Here is a 20,382-nt window from a genome sequence, read left to right on the forward strand (position 1 = left end):
TGACAGAGGCGTCTGAAACAACACACACTTTCCTGTTGAGTGATACAGAGGGGAATCCAGGTAAAGTGGGACACTTCTGATCATATTTCATTGGCTTTTATAATATGTTCCAGAGGCATTCAAATGATAAAGATCTGCACAAAATTTCAGAAGTGACTGGTAAACTGGGACACGATGTTTTTTTTAAATGCATTTCACCTTAAACTTTTTTTTATTTTAGTATTCTGTAAATATATATATATATATATATATATATATATATATATATATATATATATATATATATATATATATATATATATATATATATATATATATATATATATCTTGTGTTTCACAGAAGATATGAGATCATGCATATTTGGAAAGACATGAAGGTGAGTAAATAATGATAGAATTAAGATTATTAGGTGAATTTACCATTTACACGGTCTTAACTTTGTATGATTCAACATAATACACAAAATTGTTCAAAATGAAACAAAAGTCTCCTTATAATTATATTAATAACAACAAAAGACAGTGTGTATATATATATATAATATTTTAATGTATAAAGACCCAGTTTATACTGTTAAAAATGTATATAAAAAAGGGGTAGAATTTAATGTGGAAATATTTTGTTTCTTTTACATGTTAAATACATTATGTAAATCGATTTTTATTTGTATTGTAATACATTTATTTATTTTAATCAAAAAGTGCATTTATTTATTTTGTTTAATCTTATTCTTAAGCATTTATTTATTCATTTAAAATTTGTAAACTTCTTCTTCTTCTTCTTCTTCTTTTTTTTTTTATTAAACAAGGCCACAAGGTGGTGCCATATATGAGTCACTGTGAATAAAATGCTTGAAGAAACCTTTAAATTAACCACACAGGATCAGATGAAAGCCTGCATTGCTGTGTTCAAACCAATAGAGATTCTCCATCAGTTGTTAAAATGTAGTTTTGTTCAAGTTTAAAACCACAAAGCTGTCTCATAGCAGCAATATATGTTTGATAACACTATGTGGTCAACCGGGAAGGAAATAATGGTTTTGTTCTGAGTAAGTAAACCGAAAGAACTAAAGAAACATTTTGTAAAGTTGCTAAGAGTGGTGCTTTCCCAAGCAAAATGTTGAGGTGGTTGCCACTTCATTGATTGGCATCTGTAGTACAGTAACATGTTAGTTTTATAAATTGGTTTTAAAAAATGTTCTCAATTTCAAAGAATAGCAGGGTTTACACCGAACAGTGGTTTCACTTTCAAAACGACTTTATCTGGCTGATGAACGATAGAAACATTGACAGCCAATCAGAATCCATCCTGCTTTAATGGCTGAAAGTTATCTGGAAAGCATCTGCTGTGTATCTGATAGACGTCTTTAAGATGTAAGGTTTGCATGCATTGTAAATAATAAACATGACATCTTAACGTCTTTTTGACATCTGGTAGGAAACATCCTATACATGCATTGCAGCAAAAGAGCAAATTCTCTACAAGTATGTCGTGCTGATGTAAACAGACGTACTGTATAATAGACATGTGCTGGCACATTTCTCTGCCTTGGGCTTGTGTAAGGTGCTTGTAGGCTATTTCTGGTTTGAAACTTTACTAAACATTACAAGAAATACCAACATGCCGTTATCTTGACGAGACAATCATCTGATCAATCAGTAGATGTTCAGGTAAATGCCACTCAACCGTGTTTTAATAAACAGTGTGTTGCTCGTTCACACACTCTCAGCAGATTTCCGGGTAATTATAGGGCGAGATGCAGAACAGGGCAGTCTAATTATGCCATGGCTTCATCTTTCAGCATGCGGGACGGACCGTATCTGCTCAAATGTCAGAGGAGGTGTTGCTGATTGCCACAGTCTCTGATTAAACGGCAGGCAGCGATTCAGTGTGACGTGATGAGTCTGTCTCATTTAACTTCCTCTCACCTTCACCTTCGTTTCTGAAGAGGCTCTCAGTGGCTTTTGGTTGACAGCGTGACGTCTCGTACACATTCATACACCGTTAAGAGAAGTTCTGTGGGCTTTGGTGTGGTTGGTTTCTCTTGTAATGAAAATTGTGACATCTCAGACCCGTGTGATTTTTCGTTCTTCTGTAGAACACAAAAGGAGAAACGTTGAAGACATCCTCATTCTCGTGCAATGAAAATAAAAGTGACCTATTTTGGTATTTATTAATATTTTGAAACTTATTTAACTTTAGTTTTAATAATTTTGTTGGTAACACTTTACAATACATTCCCATTAGGTGATGTTAGTTAATGCATTAACCTACAACTACCAATCTGTTAAAACCTTAGTTAATAAACATACAACTGTTTAATGTTAGTTTCATTAAATAATATTACCAGATACAGCTTTAATAATGTAAACTTTCTGACATAAACATTTTTATTAATAAATACTTTAGACGTTTTTTTATAGTAAGATTACTGTATAGTAACAAAACTAACTAAATGCTAAAAATACAATTAAACTAAAAGCTAAAAATATAAAAAACAAATCAAATTCAAAATATTAATAACTACTTATATATATATATTAGTGGTGGGGGAAAAATTATACATGAATCGATGCAAATCTATTTGGATAATTTGTCAAAAACAACAACTTATATCTGATTTTGTTACATAAAAGTGTTAAAAAATAATATTTTGATATTTAATATTAAAGTTAGAAAAACTTTACATCAAGGTTCCATTAGTTATTGTATTAACCAGCATGAACAAACAATGAACAATACATTTATTACAGTATTTATTAATCTTTCTTAATGCTACAGTAGTTAATGAGAATACAGTTGTTCATTGTTAGTTCATGTTAATTCAGAGTGCATGAACTGTTAACTAGCACAACTTGATTTTAATAATGAATGAATAAATGTTGAAATTAAATAAATTGAGATGAATAAATGCTTCATTCTTAGTTCTTTAACTAAAGTAGTTAACTAATGTTAACTAATGAACCTTATTGTAAAGTGTTTTACAATAATTAACCAATAAACTCTGTCCAGTTTTATTGTGTTATAGTTTCAGTCGATGTGTGGTTATTTTATTTATTTATTATTATTTTTTAATAATAAAAATACAAAACTTTTTGTAAAAAAAAAAAGAGTCTTACAAAACTACTTTATATTATTTAATAAAATAATAATTACAATGCATTTTCAGTTTTCGGCCAAGTGCATCCACAATTTTGATGCATCCCTAGATGTAAGACCATTATTTTTCTAATTTAATTAAAATTTAAGAGTAATTGACTTTCAAATGCCCCAATTGCTGAAGGGTCTGCACAACCTTTTTGTACAAGTTCAAGTTGCACTGTTATATCGCAGAATATCGCAATATAGTTAAAATCGCGATAATATTGTAATATTGCGACAGAAGTATCGTATCGTATCGTATCGTAAGCCTCTGGTGATTTCCACCGTAATATAGATTTATTTATTTTGAAATAATTTTATTAAATATTAAAATAGAACATATATATATATATATATATATATATATATATATATATATATATATATGTTCTATTTTAATATTTAATACAATTATTTCAAAATAAAATTACAATTAAAAAGATTAATAAACTAAAAAAGTTAATAAAATATATTTATATCGCTTTTATTCATAAGTTTTCAGTTGTCATTTTAGTTAACACATTTCAATATGTGCACGCATAAATGAGATCAGAGGGAAGGAATGATTTAAAGTGAAAATCGAGGTCTCTTCCTCACATCAAGCTATCGAATAAGCTGAATGTAGAGCGTGAGTCATATGAGCTACTTTTATGGTTCATTTACAGTGTTGATTCTCCACAACTTCAGTCATTTACTTTCACGTTACAGAGGAGTGTAAACATTCGGCCTAACTTTGGTTTTACTCAGAAGAACAAACTTTATTCGGGTTTGGAACAACATTAAGGTGAGTAAATAATGATGACCTGTGCTTGAATTTGCCTTTGGCTAATTCATCTGTCCCACAAAACCTGATTAACCCGTGTTCAACACATCACTAGCACAATCTCTTGGACGTCTGGGGGAAAAAAAAAATACAGGTTTGTCCCAAAATTGCTCATTCAGTTGTAAACATGAATAGAAACAGCATATTTATCCTAAAACAGCATCCAGTTTAAAGTGAAAGTAGAAGTCAGACATGTTTTCAATATTCTCAGTATTGCACATTCCAAATTTGACCACTATTGGACAATCTTGAGTTCAGCAAAAGAAGAAATGTGCGTCCCATCACGTCTCAAAACACTTTCTCCTTACAATAGACAAGTGCATTTTGCCTAAAATAATAGCCTTGAAAATGACTGAAAATAATATAGCATTCTTATAATATGTTATGAAATAAATAATACTGTCTCTGTCATATTAAACTTTGATGTGTCATATAGATACTGTTTTATTTTGGCAGTAAACAACCACCCAAAACACCTTAGCAACCGCATGACAACAGTCAAAACAAGAGAAAACAGATTCTTGTGAAATAAATAAACGTCAGATGAGTTTGATTTTAAGCATAGAGTGAAATATGTATATAATAATAATAATATTCTAATTATTTTTTATTATTGTCATTGTGTGGTTGTATATATTTTTCTATTATTATCTATTCTATTATTATCATTATGCAAATAAATTTGTGAAAAATACATTTAAGCTGAATAATTTTTTTAATATAAAAAATGAAATGCATTTTCTGCTTTGAAATATTTAAATTAATATTTATATAAATATTTAATAATAATAATAATATATTGTATAAATGCATTATATTAATAATAATTATAATAATAATAATTTGTAAATGTATGATAATTTATGTCCGTGTTTGTGTTTAATAATTACACTTGTTTGGAGTTAAACAGGAAGTAAGAATGGCTTCCTTCCTTTTGTGCCATTTATAGGGGTGTGTGTGTGTCACACTAACCTGGTTATAAGCAGCATTATGTTTGAGAGAAAGTGTCATTATCTCTTCTGAGTCTGAGTCTGTGTCTGAACTGACTTGAGGTATGAAAACTTTCCTCTTCTTTTGTTTTATTTTGTTCACCAACTTTAAAATGGTACATGATACTTGGAACGTTTATCGAACAGAAATCATTTTTTAAGGCTAAAACAAGCATTTCTTTAATGTTCAAAGGTATGTTAACTCATATCTAGGGTTCAGAGAAGCACCCCTAAGGAAATTCCCCAGAATAGCTGACAGATCATGCAAACCACTGGGAACTGTTCTGATTAAAGTAGAACTAGAAATGAGCTACAATGTTTAAAAAAAATCAGCTACCAGCTTACGATCAGTTGAACATACAGCATCTATACAAGACGACTTAAATTGCTGTATTTGGAAATAATTAATAATTCTAGAATTACTTGTTTGGGAAGTGCATCTGCATAAATAATAATAATAATAACTATAAAAAAAGCAAAAATATTATTATTTTTTTTCTGAATGTGAACCATCCTTTAGTGTTTAGGAAACTTGAAAAATGTGCACTTTATTCTGTTTACACTGTATATTTACAGTATATTCTTCAGTAATTAAAACCTCTTTTATCAACCATAAATTTAATAGAATTTGATCAAAATTTGAACAAAAATTGTACATATCTTTCAACCTTTCGGTTTGGCTATAAAATAATAATAATTCAGAATTTAATTAAATTTTAATTTAATCATGATTATTATTATATTTAAATATACATATAATTTTACAAATATTTGATAAGAAATATATTAAAGATAATTATCTGTATAATTTTTGTAGTACATCTGTACAATTACAATTACAATATTAATATTTACAACTCCATTTTTTGGCATTTTTTCCCAGTGTTTTTTTTCTTCAATATATTATCCAGCCCTAATGTAAATGTGACTGTTTATCTTATATTTTTGTGGTTTGAAAAAATTTCCTGTAGTGCTAATTTATCTACAGATGTTAACCATTAATCACATTCTCTGAGGGTTTTTGCAAAATCATTTATCAGAAGCATCTCTATTTCTAACGGTTCCATGATGTGTCATATCCTGTGCTGTGTTAGTTAGAATTTGACCCATAACACATACTTCATCCTCAGTGTGTTGCACAGCTGTGTGGTGTAGTCAGACTCTTATGTTTTGTGCAGTGTTTTTATTAGCATCAGTAAATGAGCTCATTTTAAATGCCCCAATGCTTTTCTTTGTCAAATGTCACAGATAGCTGGACTAAAAAATACAAAAACAAAATTTTATCGCAGTTTAAGATTTCTCTTATAACATTTTCTCCTGCAAATCATTGCAAAATGATGGAAAGGTGTTCGTGTCCGTTAAATCTCTAGTTGCAACTGTGCATTCATTTGTGTGAGATTGCAATTTTGTGAATCTTGATAGGAAATATAATGCTTCACACTCTAGAATCATTTTTAAAGGGTTAGTTCACCCAGATAGCAAAATTATGTCATTAATAACTCACCCTCATGTTGTTCCAAACCCGTAAGACCTCTGTTTATCTTCTGAACACAGTTTAAGATATTTTAGATTTAGTCCGAGAGCTCTCAGTCCCTCCATTGAAGCTGTGTGTACGGTCTGCTGTCCATGTCCAGAAAGGTAAGAAAGACATAATCAAAGTAGTCCATGTGACATCAGAGGGTACGTAGGAATTGTTTGAAGCATCGAAAATACATTTTGGTCCAAAAATAGCAAAAACTACAACTTTATTCAGCATTGTCTTCTCTTCCGTGTCTGTTGTGAGAGAGTTCAAAACAAAGCAGTTTTGTGATATCCGGTTCACGAACGAATCATTCAGTTCACCAAATCGAACTGAATCGTTTTAAACGGTTCGCATCTCCAATACGCATTAATCCACAAATGACTTAAGCTGTTAACTTGTTTGATGCGGCAGACACTCCCTCTGAGTTCAAACAAACCAATATCCCGGAGTAATGCATGTACTCAAACAGTACACTGACTGAACTGCTGTGAAGAGAGAGATGAACACCGAGCCGAGACAGATAATGACTCGTTCATGAGTAAAGAACCGGTTGCATCGGTTTTTGGATCACCAGTATTTCTTTCGGACAGTTCGATTCAATAAACCGGTTGAAGAAAACGGTTCACCGGTTCTTTTGCGCTCGATGTAATGGCGTCATTGGCGTTGACTGCAAGCCTTCGGTTCACCTGGGCTCATAACATTAGCACAGAATCAGTTCAGAATCAATCACCAAAAGAATCAGTTCGGTTCAGACGCTCTGTGTGTCGGTCTGCTTCACGCTGAATCAAACATGAACAGCATCATCAGCTCCTCGGTTCACGAATCAGATGCGTCCGACAGAAACGGTCTTTGACTCGTGAATGTATCAATGTTTTGTTCGTTATCTGGCTCGGCTCGGTGTTCATCTTCAGTTCTCTCTTCACAGCAGTTCAGTCAGTGTACTGTCTGAGTCACTGAATTACTCCCAGATACCGTACACACAGCTTCAATGGAGGGACTGAGAGCTCTCGGACTAAATCTAAAATATCTTAAACTGTGTTCAGAAGATAAACAGAGGTCTTACGGGTTTGGAACAACGTGAGGGTAAGTTATTAATGACATAATTGTGCAATCTGGATGTACCAACCCTTTAAGCATGCCCATTTTTTCACCTTTATCTTAAAAAAAAATACGTTTCTTTATTGGCATCTTTGGTTCCATGAAGAACCTTTAACATTTATGGAGCCTTTCCATTCCACAAAAGGTTCTTGCAGTTATGCGCTCTTCAAATGCACAGGATTTCTTCTTGTGTTTTTTTTTTTTCTTCTTTAACATTGGATGTAAGATGTAAAACCTGAGTTTATCTTGAATTAATTTATTTTTCTTTAACAGGTCTGCATCCTTGACATCTACAGTGACGATGGCGTTGACTTTGGTTCTCAGTAACCTGGTGTTAGCCGTCTTCGGATTCACGCTGATCACAGGTCTTCCCGCCAACATCTTGGCTTTCTACACCTTCTTTAACAAGGTCCACCAGCGCTCCACCCCGATGGACGTGCTGTTACTCAGTTTAACCATCTCTGACCTGATCTTCCTCTTCTTCCTGCCGTTTCGCATGGTGGAGGCGGCCAACATGAAATGGACTCTTCCTTACTTCCTCTGCCCTCTGACAGGATTCATCTTCTACTCCACCATCTACAACAGCACCTTCCACCTGACGGCCATCAGCGTGGAGCGCTACCTGGGAGTGGCGTTCCCCATTAAATACAAGCTCAAACGCGACCCTCGAAACGCTGTGATAGCCAGCGTCATATTCTGGGTGATGTCAATGGGACACTGCAGTATCGTCTACATCATACAATACTACAATAGTACGAATGTTAACTACACCGCACCATATATGCGTAACACATGTTATGAAGAATTTAGCAGAGAACAGCTCGATATCCTCCTGCCGTTTCGTCTGGAGCTTTTCATCGTGCTCTTCCTCATGCCGTTCCTCATCTGCTGCTTCTGCTACATCAAATTCATCCTCATCCTCTCCAATCTGCCCAGCATCAATGCCAAGAAGCGGTATAGAGCCATCGGGATGGCGTTGGGCACGCTTCTTGTCTTCATTATCTGCTTCTTGCCCTACAACGTCTCGCACGTGGTCGGATATGTACAGAATAAAAGCCCAGACTGGCGAGTTCAAGCGCTGCTCCCCAGCACGTTCAATGCATGCCTCGATCCGTTCATATTCTACTTCTCTTCTTCGGCACTCAGAGAAACGTTCAGGAACATCTTGAAGAAGTTGTCGAGGAAGCTTCTCCAGCCCTGCTGCCGCTCAGCTCTCTGTTGTCATCTGTTGGACTGTTCGAGTACAGAGGAGAAAACTCAGAGCACGACTGAAAGCTCTCTGGAACAGCACAAACTGGGACGTAGAGTCTGATTCGATTGACCTGTGACTCTGCTGTGGGAAGAGAGCTTTCTTCTGACCACAGTTGAGCAATGTCAGCACATGCTGATCAATCCAAAGCAATTGAACACGATTCTGATGCAATGGACCTGTATAATGGACAACTATTACTATAGAGGTTTTTCCATTCATTTTTCTTATAGGGATCTTCGTTAAAGCACTATAAGCAGTGAACCAAACCAACCCAAGGTGAACCCTAACATTACAAAGTATTTAAAAATTGGAAGTTTTAACAACTTTACTGAGGGAGAACTACAGTCCCAAGAAGCATTGCAAATTACATCATTAAATAATGACTTGGAAATATAATATTGAAACAGTATGTTTAATATTTATTGCAAAATATGCGCATGTTTAGTATTTTAATAGCATAGCAAGTGTTTCATGAGTGGGGTTCCCTGCAAGCTATTTTGTTGTGATCTCTTATTGATGGAAATTTCTGTAGAGCATCATGGGTAATGTATTTTATTATTTTATTTTTTTTACCATGAATTCAGCTGTTTAACCCATTTATTTGTGTGAATGTATGGTTTCAACCATTGATTAATAACCTTAGATCCCACAGTAGGTCTTTCTTTTAAAGTTTATTTTTAAAAACCAATTTTCTCATGGAGGAATTTTACTTCTGGAACCCAACTATTGCACTCTATTGACTTGAGTCTATAACTTGTATTATAGTATTACTTTTGCTTCTATTGAGGTTCGGCGTGCCCTCAGCAGGCACGGTTTTGATGCACTTTCTGATATCGATCCGAATGGAAAATACTCAAGCAGGTTTATTGAGTGTTTTCTGTCAGGATCAGTATAATTATCAGGTTAATGCACCTTCGGGGAGCTTATGCTCTCTTTAAACTGGGCATTCAGTGTGAAGGGTGTAATTTGTGCAGCACTAGCGGCACCAAATAAAATAACGACATTTCACACTTGCTAAAATTCACACCATTGTTTGATCTGATGTTATATCCTGCCCATTTGGGCCACTCAAACAAGCAGATGTGTAAACCAGCTGAATGTTTTTACATTTCACTATTATTATCATTTTTTTCGGTTCTGCATAAATAAACTATAAACTATGCATAAATAAACTTCACTGCATAAATAAATGAAATACATTTTATTAACTTTTTTTAAATAATATTTAAGTACTTCTGCTAACATAATGCATTTTTTTCTTTATAGATTGTTTTCCCTTAATGTTTGTACCATGAATTATGTTTAATAAGGTTAATTTTTTATCAATTTTTTTTATTTTAATTTTTTTTGCATGTAAATATGTAATAATTAAATTGTTTATAATTTTCTGCAAGAGCAAAATAAGCTTATTTGGAACCGCAGTATAGTCACTTTTCCCCTCATAGTTATAAAATGGCTTGATGTGCAATTTTCTACTGAATAAAAATATGCAATAAGTAATATAACTGAGCTTGTTTTAATTGTACACATATAATACATGTGCTCTGAGTATTACATCTGAGTTTCTGTATTACATTAATGGTGCTATAAGCAATGTTAGCCAGATTCTGACTACCACCAATCCTAAACCCTCCAGAGACATGTAGGCAATCCTGAACATGACTGACAGACAGAAAGTGCATCAAAGTCCTCTGATCAACTAAACCAGGGATCTCCAACCCTGTTCCTGGAGACCTACCGTCCTGCAGACTTCAGCATCAATGTTACATCACCGACATCTATTTGTTTTCTCCATGCTATTTTAGAAGAAAATCCTTACAGTACCTTTAATCAAGATTTCAAGTGCATCATCTTACATGACTAAGCCATTTTGTTTGAACATGCATATGAAGCTGAGCACACTGGAATAATAAAAATGAAGTTTTAAAGTATTAAAAATCCATGCATGCTATGTTTACATCATTCCAGAACAATTCACGGCATTGTTAGACATGTATATGCTTAAATGATGCAAAACCTTCAGCAATATTTATGTCCCTCGTCCCTTCCTAGAAAATAAATGATCAGCTACAAATCAGTGCATCTTCATCTACTGTATAAATACACAAGACACTGTCACTCTGCCGCTCGCTGGTATATGTCACTGTCAGTGGATGTACAGTATAGTAGGCCTGTGCAGGGCCATCGCTATAATTCACAGACATCAGTCATCATGAAATATTCCTCGTCTCTTTCAGGTGACGACAATTGTTTTCTTAATATGTGACTGACTTGAGCTGTACTGTACTGTGAAATTATAATCCTTTTTTTAAAATGTATTTATCACTTTTCCTATGGCGCAGACACGTAGACAAGACACGTAAAAAGCTGTTCACAGTTCATTTTCAATGAGAGGGCTGAGCAGAATGGAGAGCAGACGCAATCCCACTAAACAATCGAAAAGTTTACAAAGGTATGTTTTAAAAAAATATATTTTTTAAAATTGTACAGATATTGATATTAAGCAATGCATCTGTTTCAGGTCTCTGAGGTTTTAATATTTTATTACTGGTAGTTTCGTGTGGAATTCACATAATGAGAAAGACAACATTTATGTGTCTTATCCAATGCTTTTGATGACTTTTATGTTGTGTTTTATGTTAATGATGATGATGTTATGCTCATTGTTATCGCTTTTCTAGCTAAGGTCTGACCAGATGAGCTATAATTACATTAAGGGTATTATAGCTAATAATAAATCAAGAAATGAGTGTTTTGTTATGAAACACAGCATTATCATGTGTTGTAAAGTGTATTGTACGTCATTGTGAAAGGGATGATTTTTCTACTCACGGAGGGCTCTGTGCTGAGCGAAGGGGATTTTCCGTGATTTTAGCTACTGAATGAATTATAGACCTGAAAGACTTTGTTGAAAGTGATTTTATGCCGTACTACCTTCAACCTGGAAAGTTGAGATTTCCAAATTCTGACTTGGACAAGAGCAATTGTATTTGCAGAAAATGCTGTTTCGGCCAAGATGGCAGCACATGACAACATAAACCTTCAAGCGAATAAAATGCACCAATCCATCAAAGCCGGTGGTAATAAAAGCGGTTTAGCAAACGTTTGCAGAGACAGGAGCGTAAAACACTAAATGATCCTCAGGTGATAAATGTACACCTATAGAATAAATGCTTGCATTGGAAATAATCTTTATATACGCCACAGTTTGGTCGCTAAGAGATGTCTTTGTTGACAATTGGACATATTCAAAGTTAAAACTGGTGAACTTGTGTTGTGAAACATGCTCTATAAATAAAAATGACTAAATGGTAGACGCTTAAAATTTAAGTCTCCAAAAGGGGGTAGAAGATCCCTTTTTTGTTCTGCAAAAAAACTTAAAATAACCTCACATTTTAATAATCTGCACTCTTAAAAACGAAGATTATTTATTGGCACTGATTGCTCCATGAGGACCCTTTAAAATCATTGAAACTTTCCATAGGGGAAAAGGGTTATTTAGATTATTAAAATGTTCAGTTTTAAGAACTGTTCACTGAAAGGTTATTTGAGGAACCTAAAATCGTTCTTCTACTGCACCACTGTTAAAGCCTCCTTTTAGCACCTGTGTAAAGAATTATTTTTTACACTATAAAAAACCTTCTGTGGAATGCAAAGACTATTTAAGGTTCTTCGTTGAACCAGTAAGGAACCATTATTTTTTAAGAGTGTTGCAATTCCAACTTAAAGGACACATTTTAAGCAGGACATCCGAAACATGAAACTCTGAATGGAATACTGCATTATTCCCAGCCTTGTTTACACTTTTGATTTGGGGGATGTATTAGGATTGTAAATGCAGTCACCTGGTTGACTTTGAGAGGTTAGTGCCTTGATACTGAGTGTTAAAGTGAAGGCATTGCCCCCAAGTCACACTCACATATGCAAACACACACCCATCATCCTTGAACACATCTCCCACACACCCTGAAGGAGTATAAAGCCTGATAAGACGGTGTAGACATGCTCCATGTACACACACAACACTAGAGAGTAGAGACTGTGTGTGAGGAGCACATCGGGTTGGATCCAGTCCACATTTATTAATTCGTCCCTTATCAGTCTTTAGTATTGAAAATAGAAAGCGAACAGTTGGTGCGGTCGTCAGCAGATAGACCCTAGACTCTATTGAAAAACAAGAGAGAGTCGATACAGAAGCTCGGCTGATTGCGGTGAGTTCACCTTTTTGTCTCAACATGAAATGAGCGATGGTTTTAAGCATTCTAGAGTTCAATATTACGTGATTGTCCTTTTTGAGGCGTGCGTAACTCTTTTTTCCTTCTTCATAAAGCGTTTGAATACTTCCTGTACATGTTTTTCAGTAATAACTGCTAATTCTTGTCACAGTGTGTCATCTTCAGACCAACCTGTGCTTTTTAGTGGATAATCTTTAGGAATTCTTCACAGCGCAATGCAGTATAAACAAAGTAAAACGTTGAATGGAGCCAAGCAGTTTTTGTTCCAGTAAGATACTTAAAATTGGTCAATTCTGTTCTATGAACAGATTCAAATATTGGTTGTTTTTGTTCTGAATCGAGATTTAAATATTGATGGTTTTGTTCAATTAGGATTTTTAAATATTGGTAAAATTTGTTCTTTGAATAGATTTAAAAATGTGTCATTTTTTTCTATTGAGATTCAAATATTGATGGTTTTGTTCAAAGCAACAGTTAACGTGTCTTAAGTCTAATGTGAGTTTAAACTTTTTCAATTTTAAAATAATCAGAAGTAATTTAAGCAAATATTTTTTAAAATATAGAGGATGACTAGAAACTTCCAATCAAGTGTGTTGGGGGTTTCAATAATAATGAACGAAACTTTATAAAACTGAACAAAACTATTTCAGAAACTGTCAAAAATATGCCATTACAAAAGAAGAAAAAAAAACAATTCGCACAAATTTAACAGGCTCTTCAATTATGCTTCATTTTTTGTTAATGTTTTTCAAAAGAATCGTGGATTCTGAATTCATTGCTCTGATTTCGATTACGTTTCGCAGTTTTTCGTTTGGTGTTTTGACACGAACCTCTCGTGGGGGGCGGGCTTAACAATGATCTACTCTGATTGGATAGTGAGCTTTTGATTGACAGGTGCTCTCTGACCGGGAAGTACAGACGCCACCCTTTCGTAATGGCATATTTTTGATAGTTTCTGAAATAGTTACGTTCAGTTTTATAAAGTTTCGTTCATCATTATTGAAACAAATGTAATTCCATAGACGTCTGGTCCTGTAGGAGCAGGACTGGAGACCCCTGATCTATATTAGTGATGTTTTTCATGACTTTAACACTGCATCAAATTTCCAGGATTGGGCCGTCCTGCTCTGTGTGGACTGTATGGAGCACAGCTATCATGCAACACTGTGATTATTATCTGTGCCTCACCATCTACATCTTCACCTTCATCACCGGCTTCCCGGCCAACGTCTTGGCCTTCTACACACTCAGCCGCAAGGTTTGGAGGAAGCCGGCACCCATCGACATCCTCCTCCTCAACCTGATCATCTCAGACTTGCTCTTCCTCATCTTCCTCCCCTTTAAGATGCAAGAAGTGGCCAATGATATGGTGTGGAACATTGACTACTTTCTGTGTCCGCTGTCTGGCTTTGTCTTCTACATGACCATCTACAACAGCACCTTCTTCTTGACCGCGGTGAGTGTGGAGCGCTACCTCGGCGTGGCGTTCCCAATCCAGCACTCCCTGTGGAGAAGACCCATCTACGCCGTGTTCGCCAGCATCTTCATCTGGGTGTTTTCCATCCTCCATCTCAGCATTGTCTACATCGTGCCCTACTATAACCCATCCGGGACGGTCCCACCATCCCGAAACGTCTGCTATGAAGAATTCACCCATGCTCAACTGGAGCTCCTCTTGCCCGTACGTTTGGAGTTGTGCATCGTTCTCTTCTGCGTTCCTTTGCTTATTTGCAGCTTCTGCTACATAAACTTCATCCACATCCTTTCGAGGCTGCCAAACATCGGCCGACGGAGAAAGCTGCGGGCGATTGGATTGGCTTTGGGGACGTTGTTGGTGTTTGTGCTCTGTTTTGGACCCTACAATGTCTCCCATGTGGTCGGTTTCATAACCAAATCAAGCCCAGCTTGGAGAGACAAAGCCCTTCTTCTAAGCACGTTCAATGCTTGTTTGGACCCGATTATTTTTTACTTCACCTCTGCGGCTGTTAGAAACACACTCGGGGCGATGGTGAGGAGCATTTGGTGTCCACAAATCCTGTGGAGCTCCAAGAAGAAATCTCCTGAAACTGAGAAAAACAGTGTGCCGAAACCACAAGAGCTCACAAACGCACTTTGACCAATGTTTCATGTAGGCATGGAAATGACCGTGCAATTATTTTTGTACACGAATGCAGCAGGGTAAACATTACTCCACTTCCTTGTGAGATGATAGAGGCAACAAGGATTGCCAAAAGTGTGTTATCTTAGTAAGAAAAGAAAACAGTGTAGCCAAACCTGTGTACATAAATGACTGGGAAACAGAGGATAAACTTCCTTTTATATAGTGTTTATTCTTCTTTAGAACAAACTTGTCATCATTCACGTTATTCAGTATAAACAGAAAGCAGTATGAGGACACTGATCGCTGGGATAAATGAGCCACATTCGCCAGCTGTGTGAAGGATAACAGAAGTGCTGGCTATCTAACAACAGATCACGTAGATGTTTGAAAGGTTTTCTCTTTTAAAGGCCGATGGTTTTTCTGGAAAGTGGCAGACAGTGTGGTTTTCTGAAGGTTTGTGTACGTGTTTGATGGTGCAAGATAGACTTCTTCATTTTTAGTGTCCAGGAAGTGTAAAAATGGCACCACAGACATTGATGGTGAGATAAATGCTGAAAATGAGATATGTATTCTTGATCGATTTTGATGGTAAAATACTTACCTTTGATATTAAAATAAGTAAGCCAGTTCATAGACTGAACCTACTCATGTGGTCAAAATAAATAAATAAATAAATAAATATAAAAAAATGTCAAGTAGGCAAAAAATATATAAATAAATTATATATATATATATATATATATATATATATATATATATATATATATATATATATATTTATTAGGGGTGTAACGATACGCGTATTCGTATTGAACCGTTCGGTACGACGGTTCGTTGGAGTAATTAATTATATTTGAAAAAAAAAAAAAAGAGAGAGAAAGAAATATAATGATATGCGTTCAACAAGGTAGCCCAATAACCCAAACAACGTAACAGGCAACGCCCCTGACACTCCCGAAGAAGAAAAAAACACCATCTTATATGTTTATGTTAGGCTACTCAGCAGGCGCTCGCTCACTCAGTACGCGCTGAAGGCTCGTTGCAAAATAGCCAATGCGTTTAACAGACTAGAAATGAGAAGATCCCCCAATAACCAACAGGTCTGGTGTTTGGGTGCACTTTGGATTCCCTTTAAGCTATAATGGTGATGGCAAGAGAGTGGTGGATAAAAAAACAACGGTATGTCGCATCTGCAACATGACAGGGTACACCAGCGGGATTACAAAAAAAAAAAAAAAAAAACCAGCGGGAATATCTGGGATATATGCGTCAGTACTATCTGGGAAAAGACGAAAAAAAGGAGAAACATGCACGCAGCAAACTATCCCTGCAGCATTTAGAAACTATAGCTTACAGGGAATCCAACCCAAACACCAGACCTGTTGGTTATTTTAGGATCTTCTATTTCTGGTCTGTTAAATGCATTAGACATTTTGCAACGAGCCTTCAGCGCGTGCTGAGTGAGCGAGCGCCTTAGGGGCCGTTCACATATCGCTCCTAAAAACGCATGGAAAACGCTAAGCGCGTCTTTCTCCTGAGGCGTCTGTCTTTGCTAAGCAACAATGACGTGCTCTCTCCATGAGACGCGGAAATTTCAGCGAAGGATAAATGGATTTGCAGCTCTAAAAATCGCTTGCAGTAGCTCTGCTACTGAATTTATTTCAAAATTGCAATCCATATACAACTATGATCAGCTGTTCCTTCATCTTGGCTGAGCTCTCAACGTTGTTACGGGAAAGGATGAAGCTGATTGGTTGGTTCTTGTCACATGACCCGCGGTGCGCTTGCGGCATTCTGAAAAGTTGAGATGTTTTTACATTTTGCTGTATCTAAAACGTATCGAACCGAACCGAACCGAACCGAACCGTGACATCAGTGTATCGTATCGAACCGAACCGTGAATTTTGTGAACCGTTACACCCCTAATATTTATATATATTTTAAATGTATATATTTTTAAAGCATTTCTCTCTAGTAGGCTATTCCATCCTCAAAAAAAAAAAAAAAAAAAAAATATATATATATTTTATTTTATATTTTAAATGTATATATTTTTAAAGCATTTCTCTCTAGTAGGCTATTCCATCCTCAAAAAAAAAAAAAAAAAAAAAAAAAAAATATATATATATATAAATGCATTTTAAAATATTGTTTTGAATATATGTTTTTCAAACTATTATTTTAACATCTGAATTGCAAAAAATAACAACTAAGTATAAACCAGTCAAGATTTTTCAGGACATCTTATCCCTGTGTTATAAACTGTGTGTATGAAAACAGCCCTTATTTTGGCAATTCTGTTTCACCTTTAAATGCATTATATACATGTAAATAATGATAATGTAAATATATTATTGTACATATTGTTTCAAAGAAACCACACAAGGTGTAATTTAATAAAACCTTAATTGTATTCTAATACTTCAGAAAAAGGTTTAAATCATGTGGTGTGTTTCTTCATCCTGGGTTATGTCATAAAATGTTTATGGCATATTTCCTCTCAGTCCATAATAACTATTAACCACTAATCTCATGTCTCTGTTATAAACGCGACAAATATTTGCAAAGGGTTATTGTCTTTTGAGCCGAGCAGGAGTGTACACAGATCCAGGAGCACGTGTGGAGACCGGAAAACGCTTGATTGTTTGGTTTAGTTTCTTCTAGAGCATCATTCAGGAAACACGTTGATATAAACAGATATTGTTCCAGTTTAGAGGTGAACTCTGTAAAAAATAAAGAGTAGGGTGGAAGGATGCGTCACTCACAACATATACAGAAGTGATCTGCTGTTTCCTCTCATTTCAGTTCATCGAGCTTCAACAATAGCCAGACGTTTCACTGCCGGCGTAAATTCTGGCCCATATTAGTTTTTTTAGGGCCAACTCATTCAGAATATATCAGACTCCATGAACAGATGTAAAAGCAAATAAACTAAGGAAAATATGTGTAGACTTTGTTTACTATGTGAAAATCAAGACAGACAAACATACTCTTAGTTTCCATGCTGAACCCCCCCCCCCCCCCCCCAACTGTTATTTTACAATACGTCAGGATTTTGAGTCACAAAGCATTCTTAATAAAATTCTTATTAAATTTTTTTATTTATTTATTTATTTTTTAGTTCGTTCACTCATTCTTTCACTTTATTTTATTTTATTTTATTTTATTTTATTTTAGAATAGAATAGAATAGAATAGAATAGAATAGAATAGAATAGTCCAGGAAGTGAATTCACAGAACATTCTAAATAAAATTCGTATTATGTCTTTTTATTTATTTATTTGTTAGTTCGTTCACTCATTCTTTCACTTATTTTATTTTATTTTATTTTATTTTATTTTATTTTATTTTATTTTATTTTAGAATAGAATAGAATAGAATAGAATAGAAGTGAATTCACAGAACATTCTAAATAAAATTCTTATTAAATCTTTTTATTTATTTATTTATTTGTTAGTTCATTCACTCATTCTTTTATTTTATTTATTTATTTATTTATTTTTTATTTTATTTTATTTTAGAATAGAATAGAATAAAATAGTCCAGGAAGTGAATTAACAGAGCATTCTAGATAAAATTCTTAAATCTTTATTTTATTTTATTTTATTTTAGAATAGAATAGAATAGAATAGAATAGAATAGAATAGAATAGAATAGAATAGAATAGAATAGTCCAGGAAGTGAATTCACAGAGCATTCTAAATAAAATTCTTAAATCTTTATTTTTTTTTATTTATTTATTTTAGAATAGAATAGAATAGAATAGAATGGAACAGAATAGTCCAGGAAGTGAATTCACAGAACATTCTAAATAAAATTCTTAAATCTTTATTATTAGTAGTATATAATTATTATACACCAGGAATTTAATTCACAAAACTTTGTCAATGCAATGTAATCCTACTTTTTATTTTTAGCATGTCTTACCAGAAAAAAAAAGATCTTAAACATCATTATAAATAATGTAAACTTAGGATAACATCCAACTCGTCAAAAAAACCCAAAAGTAAGACATTTAATGCATTTATTGGATTGCTTCAAATAACAAATATAAAAATACTACTTACTGTATAACAATTACTAATACATTTTAATTCTATAATCTAGCAAGTACATTCTGATATTGCAGTTAATTTTATTAAATGACAAACACTTTACACAAAATAAATGAGTGGCAGGTGGTTGCTGCCTAAAAATGGTTAATAATTAGACAGATTCTTAAGATTTACCAGTGTGTTAGGCAAGGGAAAATAAAAGATTAGACGTAAAAGTCTGTCATTTCATTCTTATAAAAAAAACTGTTCTTAAGAAGAACACTAGAACATTAACTCTGAAGTTATAAAAGTCTCATTTCTCAGGCACATCGAATGTTTTCTGTATATGATCATCTGATTTTACAGAAACTGATCTTGGATCTCATTTACACACCAGTTCTGTTTAAGACATCTAATATTCTTTAATGTTTCTGCATCACACAAGATTCATAAAGCTGTCAACTTTATTTCAGGCGCTAACCGCTATACATCAAATAAACGATCAGCCCCATTCCCAGCCCACCTGCAGTAATAAATACATTCAGCCTGGAAATGACTCCAAGTTTGAGCATATTCAAGCATCCAGTGGGATTTGCTTAAAACAAAAAAAGGTGCGAGTGTGTGAAGGACTTTCAGGAGCTTAATATTCATATGCATATGGAACAATGAGTTTCATCTTAGAGTCATCTCAGGTTAGACCAGTCATAACCATAATAAATGTTACCGTGAAATGTAACATAATGCATTGCTCATCCACCCTAGTGCATGAAAAATAAACTCTTTAAAGGAGAAATGTAGCATTGCATCAGTGTCTCACCAATGGATGCTCTGCAGTGAATGGGTGCCGTCAGAATGAGAGTCCAAACAGCTGATAAAAACATCACAATAATCCACAGTCCATCAGAAGACAAAAAAGCTGCAGGTTTGTAAGAAACAAATCCATGAAGACAGTTTAAATGAAGAGTCCATAATGAAAAAGTTGTCTCGTCTGAATCACACTGTAAAAAATAATTTGTTGAGTCAAATAAAAATACTTTGTAACACCGATGCCTTCATATTTGTTTTGTTATCTTAACAATTTATTTCTTATTGAAACATCTTCACATTAGAGTGGAATTACTCCAATTAATACATTTGTTTAAGTTGACTTTGACTATTATTTTCTGTCCAGTCAACCTAAATCATG

At 34.4% G+C, this 20,382-nt stretch overlaps 2 protein-coding genes across 3 annotated transcripts; both read left to right on the forward strand.

Annotated features, from left to right (window-relative positions):
• Positions 1–10,724, forward strand: LOC128030345 (free fatty acid receptor 2-like). 2 transcript variants are annotated; one of them, XM_052617892.1, is made up of 2 exons: positions 1–60; positions 7,848–10,724. In XM_052617892.1, the coding sequence occupies exon 2, from the start codon at positions 7,876–7,878 to the stop codon at positions 8,884–8,886; it is 1,011 nt and encodes a 336-aa protein (XP_052473852.1). In that variant the 5' UTR covers positions 1–60; positions 7,848–7,875; the 3' UTR covers positions 8,887–10,724. The 2 variants fall into 2 exon arrangements, with proteins under 2 accessions (XP_052473852.1, XP_052473851.1); XM_052617891.1 differs by lacking the exon at positions 1–60 and adding an exon at positions 4,914–5,017.
• A 3,462-nt stretch (positions 10,725–14,186) lies between these two features.
• Positions 14,187–15,254, forward strand: LOC128030348 (free fatty acid receptor 2-like). The gene has a single exon (XM_052617895.1). The coding sequence runs from the start codon at positions 14,218–14,220 to the stop codon at positions 15,175–15,177; it is 960 nt and encodes a 319-aa protein (XP_052473855.1). The 5' UTR covers positions 14,187–14,217; the 3' UTR covers positions 15,178–15,254.
• The last annotated feature ends 5,128 nt before the right edge of the window (positions 15,255–20,382 follow it).

Source organism: Carassius gibelio, chromosome A16 (genome assembly GCF_023724105.1).
Source record: "Carassius gibelio isolate Cgi1373 ecotype wild population from Czech Republic chromosome A16, carGib1.2-hapl.c, whole genome shotgun sequence".
Taxonomy (NCBI): Eukaryota; Metazoa; Chordata; class Actinopteri; order Cypriniformes; family Cyprinidae; genus Carassius; species Carassius gibelio.